Here is an 11,489-nt window from a genome sequence, read left to right as displayed (position 1 = left end):
TCAGTGAGCGTCGACCGCTGTTTGCAAGCTATCTTCCTAGAAACCGTGGTGTGAGGAGGGAAGAGGTGAGCGTGATGGAGACGGGAAAGGCGAGGTCGGATTCCCGGGCCGAGGGGGGAGGAAGTGTGCAAAGAGAAAAGGGGTCCCTTCGTAGACCGACTACCCAAGGGTCTCAGAGCGCCTTCAGGGTTACATCTCTGGGGTGTAGTGGGAGCAGGAAAACCGTTGCTGGGTGTCTTAGTGCTTTGCATGGTGTTGCCTGGGGAAACAGGCTTAATCAAGTCATTACCTGAATAAGTAATGTGTGATGCGCCTTAGGGTACACACAGGGCGTGTGCTGTGCGTATTACCAAGCAAGCAATCTACTCTGGATCTGGAATAGAAGACGAGAACTGAAGGATAAGGAGGTGTTGAGCTGGAAGCGAGGGGAAGAAGTGGGTTAGAGAAAGAAATGGGAGGACTCGTGGGGTTTGGGGGATAGGGGCAGGGGCTGAGGCTAGAAAGGTGGGGTGGTGTCAAGCGAGGTCGTGGCACCTACTCCGTGCCAGGTGCTAAGCTGGGCGCTGAAAATGGACACGGTCCCCGTTTTCATGGAACTTTTAGCTCAATAGGGAAGGTGGACATCAAACAAAATGTTAGAAGTTTAGAGAATTTCAAGTGTTGAAGTAAACAAACTGGTTCATGTGTTGCACAGCAACAGGATAGGATCCATTCTCGGAGTCAGGGAAGATCCACGGTGCAAGAAATATTGTTTGCGTCCCTGCTTTAGGAGTGAAAAGAATAATACATTCAGAGACTGGAGAAAGAAAACCAGACGTGGTTACCATAAGGATTTAAGTCACTTATTCATTCATTTGCCCAGTATATCTTGAATACCTACCATACACTAGGTGTTTTGTTAGATGGTGGAGATACAGTAAACAGAGAGATCTGGGCCCGTGGCGGTGTAAGCACCAAGTGCTAACCACTGGACTGCTGGGAAATCCCCTAAAGTTTTTTTGAAACTTTCTTTTTTTTTTTTGGGAGTATAGTTGATTGACAGTGTTGTGTTTCTGCTTTATTGGCCAAGCTGCAGGGCATGTGGGGTCTTGGTTCCCTGACCAGGGATCACACCCACTCCCCCTACAGTGTCAGCTCGGAGTCTTAACCACTGACTGTCAGTCCCTCTTTCCCCTTACAGGTTATTAGAAGATACTCAGTAGAGTCTCCTGTGCTATACAGCATGTCTTTGTTGGTTACCTATTTTATGTATAGTAGCGTGTATATGATACATATGTCTTACTGAAGAAGAACAGGAAGAAGGAGCAATTTCTTATTTAAACAAAAAGCACTGGAGAGGACAGAGTGAGGGAATTGTACCTTGTAGAACAGTGCTTTGCGTGGACTTCACAAAAACAGTCTGTACAGCTCCCCGGGGTGGGATGAGGTGCTGCTCCGGGCCCGAGGTGATTAGCCTTCAGGCTCTGGACATTTTAGGCCCTGCCTGGCTGTCCTGACATCTGAGAGCATTATTTCAGGGTATCTATCACCCATTTGGGGCCCAGCTATTGGTGGGGTGGGGCCTCTGTAATGGGTGGAAGAAAAGGAGGATGTAACAAGAGGTCGTATCTCATTAAGAGGGGGTGCACTTTTTCCTAATAAGCCTTAGAGACATTGGTGTGAGGGTGTGCGGTGTCTTGTCCAGTGAAGTGAGGGTGGGAAGGGTGAGCTGTGACTGGAGACCACCTGCTTCTGGGAGGTGGCTTCACACTCAGCAGGTGTTTGTTGAGCATCTGTGACGTGCCAGGCACCATTAGGAAACGGAGAGCAAAGCAAATGAACGTACCTTGTCCCTGCGGCGCCTGCGTGCAAGTGGGGCTGATCAAGAAGGACTAGGGCCTTCTGGCCAGGGGAGCCCCCTCCCTGTAAGTGAGGGGGAGCCCTGCCCTCCCTCCCCACAGGCCTCAGGATGTCTCTGGCTGATGAGCTGCTGGCCGACCTTGAGGAGGCGGCAGAAGAGGAGGAGGGAGGAAGCTATGGGGAGGAGGAGGAGGAGCCGGCCATCGAGGATGTGCAGGAGGAGACCCAGCTGGATCTTTCCGGGGACTCAGTCAAGAGTATCGCCAAGCTGTGGGACAGCAAGATGGTGAGCGGAGGTCCTGGGCAGGCTGACGCGGGCAGCAGCCCCCTTTCCCTGGTGGGACCTGGGCTCTGACTCTGCTCTCCTCCCCACACAGTTTGCAGAGATCATGATGAAGATTGAGGAGTACATCAGCAAGCAGGCCAAAGCTTCAGAAGGTGCCTTCTCCCCTTCCACTCGTGACAGTACTGTTGCCACCGTCGTGATCAGGGCGTGAAGAGACAGGAACAGACTTGAGGAAGAAGAGCTGTACCAGGAGAGGGAGCCGTGGGCCAGGCGCCCCAGGGTGCAGCTTAGGGAACAGACACAGCGCTGGCTCCCCCCGCCCCGGACCTTTCAGCCTTTGGGGAGTCCTCAGGCATCACTCTGGGGAGCATGGCTTTTAGTCCTCAGGGCATGGGGAGCCCCGAGAGGGCTTAGTTCCAGGGAGAGAGAAGGTCAGATCTAGACTGGCCGGGATGGAAAGACGAGAGGTTTGCAGACACGCGCACCTGTTCCCTAGTTTCCTCTTCAGCCCCTCCGTGCCCCCCCTCCAGCCGCATCCCCGGCCTCACCCAGCTAGGACCTGGGAAGGGGTGGATGCTTAGACACACACCCACACCAGGCTGTTTCTCGTCCCCACAGTGATGGGACCAGTGGAGGCGGCCCCTGAGTACCGGGTCATCGTGGACGCCAACAACCTAACAGTGGAGATTGAGAACGAGCTGAGTGAGTACCGGGAAGGGCGACCAGTGGAGACTGAGAACGAGCTGAGTGAGCAAGCAGAAACAGCCCTGCCCGGTGTCCCCCACAGCCTCTCCCATCCCCACTGGAGGGGCGGGCAGGATCCCAGGCCACCTTCCCTGCTGGCATCTCCCAGGGCCCTGCCCCGAAGCCCCTGCATTAGCTCAGATGTAGGTTCAGCTACTGAACAGAAGGGTGATGTGACAAGGAAATGTATTTTCCTCTCGTGGGAAAGTCTGGATGAGGAGCCCACGCTGTCTGTGTCTCACTGATTTGTCACCTGTTTCATGGTACAAAGTGACTGCCCACCTCCAGCCATCACCTCCACATCCCCATCAGCAAAAAAAATCAGGAGAGAGGAGGAGGGCACATTTTTTCATTTAAAAGAGTGACCTGGAAGTTGCCTGTGTGACTTGACCTCACGCCTTATGGACCAGAACTGATCCACACAACTGCACCCGGCAGTAGGGGCAGCCTTTGTGCTGTGTGTCTGTAAGCCCAGCTGCCACAAGGGGCTCCCTCACTGCAGGACGAAGGGCAGATGGGTGCTGGGGGAGCCAGCGGTGTCTGCCTGCCCCTCATCGGGCTCCTGCCCGCCCTGTGCCCCCAGACATCATCCATAAGTTCATCCGGGATAAGTACTCAAAGCGATTCCCCGAGCTGGAGTCCCTGGTCCCCAACGCCCTGGATTACATCCGCACCGTCAAGGTGAGCGCAGAGGACGGGCCCCCAGCCACCACACCTGTGGAGAGCACCCTGCTCTTGGACCCTCCAGGGGGTCACTCAGCTCTGGGCCAGAGACAGGATGGGAACAGGGAGCAGAGATTCGGGGAAGCCAAGACCCCGAGATGGCAACAGGCCCTGGAGCGTTCAGGGAGAGGGAGGAGGCGAGTGTAAGAGGTCATCAGGTCAATCTGGCCTCCGAGGCTCCGGGTCTGAGGGTCAGGCCCCACGGGAGGGTCAGGCACATGAAGGCGGGACACCACCCAGCACCCAGGCTCCTGGGAGAGTCGAGCAGATGGGGGTGGGGAGGAGACGCGGTCAGACCTGCACTGCGAGTGGATGCGGGCGGCAGGCCTGTGGGGGCAGCCCGTCCTCTGCAGGTGGACCGTCTGCTTCTGGGTGAACCGCTCCAGGGGCAGACTGCGGATGCTTTGAGCCGCGGGCTTGTAGGAACTGGGGGCAGATGGGGGCGGCCGCTGTCCCTGCAGGAGAGGCTCTAGACCCTCCTGAGCCCCGGCCCCCCCATGCCCCCTCCTCCCCCAGGAGCTGGGCAACAGCCTGGACAAATGCAAGAACAACGAGAACCTGCAGCAGATCCTGACCAACGCCACCATCATGGTCGTCAGCGTCACCGCCTCCACCACCCAGGGGTGCGCACCCGGCAGGCCCACCCGGCGGGCGGCGGGCGTGCGGCCCCCGCGGCACGGGCATAGTGTCAGGAGGACGGGTTGCCGCGCTGCCACGTGTTCGCCGAGCACCTCCTGCACGCCAGGCTCTGGGCCCCGGGGCCCCGGCGTTGGGAAGCCAGCCTCCTCCCAGAGCCTGTGGTCCTCAGGGGTGCAGCGGAGGGCAGGCCTGTAATTAGAAGTGGCGTCCCCTAAAGAGGGGCACACGGGGTCTCCCCCTGCCGCTCAGCGTCTGTGGTGGGCCTGCGAGAAGGGCAGAGGTGTGTCACCCCACAGCAGGGCTCTGACTGGACAAGCCGTGAATGGGCAGGGTCGACGGCAGCTGGTGACGGTGCTCCTGGGGAGCAGCTGGATGGCGGCCTCGCTGGTTGGCAAGGCCGAGACCTGCAAGGTCTGGGGAGCTGGGGGGAGCGTTTCAGAAAGAGGGAACACCTGCAAAGAGCCCGGCTGCAGGCTGGCCTGGGCCAGCTTGCCTCCCCGGGCAGAGAAGGGAAAGCGGCGGGGACGCGCCACCACGGGCTGCTTCCCTGCGGCCCTCGCTTCCAGGCCTCGGGGCTGGCGGGGCTAGTAATCGTCCCGAAGGTGCACGCACACGCAAGCGCACGGGAGGGAGGTCGGGGCCCCTCACCACTCAGGACCCGCGGAGGCACGGGTCGTTCGGTCCGCCCCCGCCGTGCCCCGCCCCAGCTGTGCCCCCCCTGCCTGCAGGCAGCAGCTGTCAGAGGAGGAGCTGGAGCGGCTGGAGGAGGCCTGCGACATGGCGCTGGAGCTGAACGCCTCCAAGCACCGCATCTACGAGTACGTGGAGTCGCGGATGTCCTTCATCGCCCCCAACCTCTCCATCATCATCGGGGCCTCCACCGCCGCCAAGATCATGGGTGAGGCCCGGCCCCGCGCCCGTGGCTTCGCGGAGGCCTGTCCCTTTCCTGTGAATCGGGGCGTGTTCTACACGTCCTGGGGCCCAGCACGCGGCCCCCACCCCCACCTGCTCGTCTGTCCGGAGATCGCAGACCAGCGTGGCGGCCGGCAGAGCTGGGGCCCGGCAGCTGCAGGGGCGGCGGGGCGTGGCCGGTGGGTTGGCCGGGGACCCGGGGCCGCCTGGTGATGGGTCAGCTCTCTACGCCCCAGGGTTCCCCGCAAGATGGGGGCGCTGGCCCTGGCAGCGTGATGGGAAAAGAGTGCGTCCCTTCCTCCTCGGGGTGCCCCCCGCCGGCTCCCGCGGGCACCTGGTCCCTTCAGCCGAGGAACACTTTCGGGCATGTGTGTGATAGACCAGCGAGCGTGTCAGTCACCGCAGGCGGGGCTTCGAGGGCGAGATCTGTCCTCGGGATAGAGCGGCACTGGGCGTCGGGGGCGGGGTGCTTCTGCGGCCTCTCCTCAGGGGGGATGGCCCCTGCCCACGGGTCCTCTCCTGGTCACCCCGGGTCCCGGTCTCCCCCTCCCTTCGGGGCACCTGTCCTCGTGGTTGGGGGTCCAGCCTGGGGGCATCGTCTCCTCTGGCTCACCCCTGTAAAGGCCCTGTCTCCAGATTCTAAGATGGTGGGGGCTTAGGACTTCAGCGAGTGAATCTGGGGGTGACGCGGTTCTGTCCGTGAGGCAGGCGTGTGCAGGGTTGCGGGAAGGATGAACTCCTGCTTCCCCCACTCCCCGCCACCCCTGACCTCACATCCTTGGGCAAACCGTGTCACGCGCCTTGGTTTCCACCCTGGAGACCAGGAGGGTGTTGCCCGCACCTGCAGACTCGCTCTTGAAACCCAAAGGTGGTTCACACCCGGGCCGCTGGCGTGGTGACCAACCCCTGAAGCACAGGCAGGCCGACGTGGCTTCCCAGACGAGGGGTCAGGTTTCTTGTGGGCCAGGGGCTCACTGTGCAGCCTCCGGCACGTCCCTTTGCCTCTCGGAGCCCCTCCGAATCCCCCCGAGATGGGACACGTTGACGCTCCCTGGCGGGCCCCCCTCGGGGCTGCGGCTGGAAACTCCTGTGAAGGGGCAGCGCTCGGCGGACCACCCCCCGCCACCCCGCTGATGCCCGCCCCCTCCTGCTGCAGGGGTGGCCGGCGGCCTGACCAACCTCTCCAAGATGCCTGCCTGCAACATCATGCTGCTTGGGGCGCAGCGCAAGACGCTGTCGGGCTTCTCGTCCACCTCAGTGCTGCCCCACACCGGCTACATCTACCACAGTGACATCGTGCAGTCCCTGCCCCCGGTGAGCGCCCCCCCGGGTCCCCAGGTCACTGCTGGCGGCAGGCGTTGGGAGCTGGGAGCCAGAGGGCGGGCCGCACGGGCGGGTGCAAGGGGGCGGGAGCAAGGAGGCCGGAGCCGATGGGCTGGCTTGGGGTTCCGTCAGTGCCACCCACCTGCCCGGCACGGAGCCTGAGCTCTGAACCTCGGTCTCCCCGTCTGTACGTGGGCAAACTGGACCTGGTTTGTCTGCAGACGGGAGAGGAGGTGGAAAAAGACACCAGCGATGATCACTGGTTACTGTAACGCATCAGTGCAGGCCTGAGCTGCAGTGGAGGTGGAGGCTGCCCGGCAGAGAGGGCGGCAAGGCGGCAGTTGTGGGAAGCCTGGGCTCTGAGGCTGCGGCCTCGCTCTGACCCGCCTCCTTGTCTGTTGCCCCAGGATCTGCGGCGGAAAGCCGCCCGGCTGGTGGCCGCCAAGTGTACGCTGGCAGCCCGCGTGGACAGCTTCCACGAGAGCACGGAGGGGAAGGTGAGGGCGGTGTCCTCATGGCCTGTCTGTGGTCTGTCATCAGAAGACCCTCCCGCACGGGGACTCGGCGGGGCGGGGGTGTCGCTGGGCCCCACCCGGGGCGGCGTCCCCTCCCCCACGCTGCCGTGACGATGGCCTCAAGCGCAGTGGCCCAGAGGGACACGGGGTTGCGGTCTTAGAGTCCTGCAGGCCAGAGGCCCATGGGGGTTCCCCGAGCTGACGCCGCGGTGCTGGCTGAGTTTGCTCCTCCAGAGGCTCGAGCTCGGGAGGGCCGCTCCCAGCGGTTTCCAGCTTCCCAGGGCCACCGCGCCCCCTGCTCGGGGCCCCTGCCTCCATCTTCAGAGCCAGTACAGCCTCTGCGTGCTCTCCCTGGCTCTGCCTCTGCCTGCACTTCTTCTCTGGCCCTTTAAGACCCCGGTGACCCCACTGGGCCCCACACACCACTAAGCTCTCACTCCCCTTCAAGATCCCCAACCCAGTCACACCTGCAGAGCCCCGCTTGTCAGGTAGTGAGAGCTCACAGGAACCTGGGGCGGGGGAGGAATTTTCTGCTGCACTGGGGTCTCTGGACACCTTGGGGCGGGGGAGGAATTTTCTGCTGCACCGGGGTCTCTGGACACCTTGGGGCGGGGGAGGAATTTTCTGCTGCACCGGGGTCTCTGGACACCCTGGGGCGGGGAGGAACTTCTCTGCTGCACCGGGGTCTCTGGACACCCTGGGGTGGGGCGGGGGAGGAACTTCTCTGCTACACCTCTCTGGACACCCTGGGGCGGGGAGGAACTTCTCTGCTGCACCTCTCTGGACACCCTGGGGCGGGGAGGAACTTCTCTGCTGCATTCTGTCTCCTCTGCCAGCACTGCCGCCATGCTGGTGTTTATTCCGTTAGCCTGTCCTCCTGGGCAGACCTGTTCTGTGACAGGAGATGTGTCTACCCCGTGCAGTATGGTTTTCCAGGCACCCAGCCTGCCACAGCGTTCGGGGCTCTCTGACTACGGGGTACGGCGGTGACCCGGCCAGACGCAAGTCCTACCCTGTGGCTTCTCCAGTCTGGCTGGGGGCAGGCGGCGATGGGGAGACGCACGCTGGTCAATATGCAGGGCGTCCGGGGTGCCGAGCAGAGGCCGAGGGGAGAGGAGGCCGTGGAGGTGCCAAGGGGGCTTAGACTGATGAACCTGGGAGGCGGGAGGGCTGCTCTGAGGAGGTGAGGGCTTAACGTGGGCCTGCGAGCAGAGAGCAGGCGAGTCCCGTGGACACTGGGGGACGGGGTCTGAAGCAGCGGACGGTCAGCGCCAGGCTGGAGCCCAGCGAGCCCCGCGGAGGGGGAGCTGGTGGGACAGGGTGGGTCACGTTGAGCTTGTGCGCCCTGCGGAGAGCCTGGCTCCTCAGAGGAGCTGACGGGGCCCTACTGGGGTCCTTCCTGAAGGAAGAGCCCAGCTGGATTCTCGGGTGCGGCGGTCTCCAGGGCATTCCCCTTACTGACCTGAGAGGAGCTGGGGCGGGGGGCAGGCCAGGCCCATGGGAGCCGCTGCTGGACCCCAGCCCGCCCTCCCCAGGTGGGCTACGAGCTGAAGGACGAGATTGAGCGCAAGTTCGACAAGTGGCAGGAGCCGCCGCCCGTGAAGCAGGTGAAGCCTCTGCCCGCGCCCCTCGACGGGCAGCGCAAGAAGCGAGGCGGCCGCAGGTGGGGCCCGGGGACCGGACCGGGCGGGGCGGGAAGGACCGAGGCTTCCCCTTCCCGGCTGACCCCCTGCCCCGCCCCAGGTACCGCAAGATGAAGGAGCGGCTGGGGCTGACGGAGATCCGGAAGCAGGCCAACCGCATGAGCTTCGGAGAGGTCGCACCCCCCTTACCTCGTGCCCCCACATCCCCTCCACTGCTGTGGCCTCTTCCCGGGTCCCCTGGCCTCCACTCTGTCCCAGCCCCAGAGGAATCTCCCCCACCTTCCCCACCCCGCTGTCCAGGCCTTGCCAGGCCCCACGCCCGCCAGGCCCCGGCTACCTGAGCATCACCCCGCTGGTCCTGCCGGAACTAGCTTGCGTGTCGTCAGTGAAAACTGTTTCGGTTCTTCACACGGCGCAGGCACACACACACACTCCCCCTCAGCTCAAGCAGTAGTAACAGGACCCCTGCTCCTCACCGGGGCCCCAGCAAGGCTCACTGCACTCAGGGCCCAGGCAGCCCCGGATGGGATGGAGCCCTGGGCTGACTGAGGGGCGGCTGACACCTGGACGTCTCCCCTCCCACCAGATCGAGGAGGACGCCTACCAGGAGGATCTGGGTTTCAGCCTGGGACATCTGGGCAAGTCGGGCAGCGGGCGGGTGCGGCAGACGCAGGTGAACGAGGCTACCAAAGCCAGGATCTCCAAGACGCTGCAGGTGCGGGCCAGCCCTGGGGATGGGGGCAGGGCCTGGGCTACGGGGGCAGGCACGGGTGTGCACACCCAGGCCACAGCCCTGAGCGCCCTGCCCTCCCCGCAGCGGACCCTGCAGAAGCAGAGCGTGGTGTACGGTGGGAAGTCCACCATCCGTGACCGCTCGTCGGGAACCGCCTCCAGCGTGGCCTTCACCCCACTCCAGGTACCGGGTCTCTGGAGGCAGCAGGCCCGGGGAAGGCCGTGTTCCCCTGTCCTGGCCTCTGCTTCCTTACCTGTGCCCCACTTCAGGGCTGCCATGGGTTTGGGCGGGGGGCTCTAAAGAAGCCCCCGAGGTTGTATCTGGATTCCCAGCACATGTCACGGTTCGCAGGGACCACTGAGTCTCTGTGGCCCCGAGCAGACCCAGCTGCTCCCACCCCTGAGGGATGCCCGCTGAATTCCGGGGGCACTGTCGCAGGCGCTGAGATGGACAGACACACACCAGGGAGTTTTGCCCTTTTGGAGTTTATCTCAGGGGACAGACAAATAGGACACACAGACACACACGCACACGGGGAGTTTCACCCTCTTGGAGTTTATCTCAGGGGTCAGACAAGTAAGATACATAGTGCTGGGAGGTGGAAAGTGCTGGGAGGTGGAAAGTGCTGGGCCGGAGAGGACTAAGGGAGACGGAGCCTCCAGGGGCAGCCTCAGCGAGGTGAGAATCCCCGGGTGTAAGACATGCGGATCAACGCCGGCCACGTGTCAGACCCCCAGAGCTGGTTGGTAAATCCTCGCTGGGGCTGGTGCGGTTCATGCTGGGACTGCGGGCAAGCCTCTTACTTCTGGGACTCGGTTTCCTCATTCAGGAACCGAACGGGATCAGCCTTTCTCACACGGAGACGTTTTTAAAATCGCCTGGGGATCTTGTTAAAATTCAGGGATCCAGGTCCTCCCCGCTGGCCTCACCCCAGAACCACAGAGGATCCCCCAGGGTGGGGGAGACCTGGGGGCTGGCACGCCCTCCACATGCTTGCCCAGAACCCCAGGCCCATCAGGAAGGGCTGTGGGCCCCTGACATGCCACGATTCCCTCACTGGGAGGCTGTTAGAGACCAGGCCGTCTCCCCACCCCGCCCCTTATCCCTCCCCTGCCCAGGGCCTGGAGATTGTGAACCCACAAGCAGCGGAGAAGAAGGTGGCGGAGGCCAACCAGAAGTACTTCTCCAGCATGGCTGAGTTCCTCAAGGTCAAGGGCGAGAAGAGCGGCATCACGTCCACCTGAGGGGGGCGCCTGGCCGTTACTGGCCGGAGGGACACAGGGGCCCCCGCCCCAAGGGGGTCGGGGTCCGGAGGGGCTGGGTGTGCCGGCAGGGAGCGGCGCCCCAGGCCAGCCGCTGTGGCGTGACAGCCAGTGAGGAGCCGGCCCCCCGCGCGGAGCTCGCCACCCCCTCCGCAGACACAGCCAGGCCTCACCACGAGTCATCTTTAACTGGGAAAGGAGCTACCTTTGGAAGAGATGTAATTAAAAACATGTTATCAGGATCCAGTCTTGGCGACTGTTTGTCAGCCACCTGGGTGGCTGAGGAGTCAGCGCTCTGGGTTCGGGAGCAGAGCTCGGGCTCCGCAGAACCCAGGTCCACCCTGGGCCTGTCACCTCGTACAGTTCCCGGGCGAGGGGTGCCCTCTCCATCTCCAGGCCCCTTTGAGAACCGCGCTCATTCTGAGGCCCCAGCTTCCGGCACAGGCCACGTGGGTGCTCGCGGCATTCTGGGCAGTTGGTCTCCACCCTGCAGGCCTCCCCACTCACATCGTCAGGCGCACACATGGGGACACAAAGATGCTCAGGAAGCACTCAGCACCGGGCTCAGCCACAGGGCCCCGTGACGGGGCCACTGTTGTTACCCCAGTGTTGGCTGAGGACTTGCCGCTCCCGCCCTGCTGCGCCAAGCCCTGCCTGTGCGGGGCAGACAGGCGCCCTGCCCTGGGGGCACCCAGCACTGCGAAAGCACCTGCCAGGTAAGCAGAGTGCTGTGCCTCCAGGGGCCGCCTGCTCTGCGCTGGGAGCTGGCCTCAGCGCTACTTGTTGACCTGCGAGGTCAGCCACCCTCAGCCACCCCGGAGGAGCAGCCCCACAGGGAGCCGGGCCTCTCCTGCTCGCAGTTTGTCCCTG

At 63.1% G+C, this 11,489-nt stretch overlaps 1 protein-coding gene across 1 annotated transcript; it reads left to right on the top strand.

Moving 5' to 3' along the window:
- Positions 1-2: 2 nt before the first annotated feature.
- Positions 3-10,834, top strand: PRPF31 (pre-mRNA processing factor 31). The gene is made up of 14 exons (XM_068992203.1): positions 3-65; positions 1,941-2,125; positions 2,217-2,277; positions 2,744-2,827; positions 3,453-3,550; positions 4,109-4,215; positions 4,960-5,129; positions 6,300-6,457; positions 6,874-6,963; positions 8,517-8,644; positions 8,725-8,797; positions 9,211-9,339; positions 9,442-9,540; positions 10,476-10,834. The coding sequence occupies exons 2-14, from the start codon at positions 1,949-1,951 to the stop codon at positions 10,599-10,601; spliced, it is 1,500 nt and encodes a 499-aa protein (XP_068848304.1). The 5' UTR covers positions 3-65; positions 1,941-1,948; the 3' UTR covers positions 10,602-10,834.
- Positions 10,835-11,489: the final 655 nt, after the last annotated feature.

The sequence above is a fragment of the Capricornis sumatraensis genome, chromosome 20 (genome assembly GCF_032405125.1).
Source record: "Capricornis sumatraensis isolate serow.1 chromosome 20, serow.2, whole genome shotgun sequence".
NCBI lineage: Eukaryota > Metazoa > Chordata > Mammalia > Artiodactyla > Bovidae > Capricornis > Capricornis sumatraensis.
The sequence above is the reverse complement of the archived record's forward strand: the minus strand, read 5'-3'. Positions and strand labels throughout refer to the sequence as shown.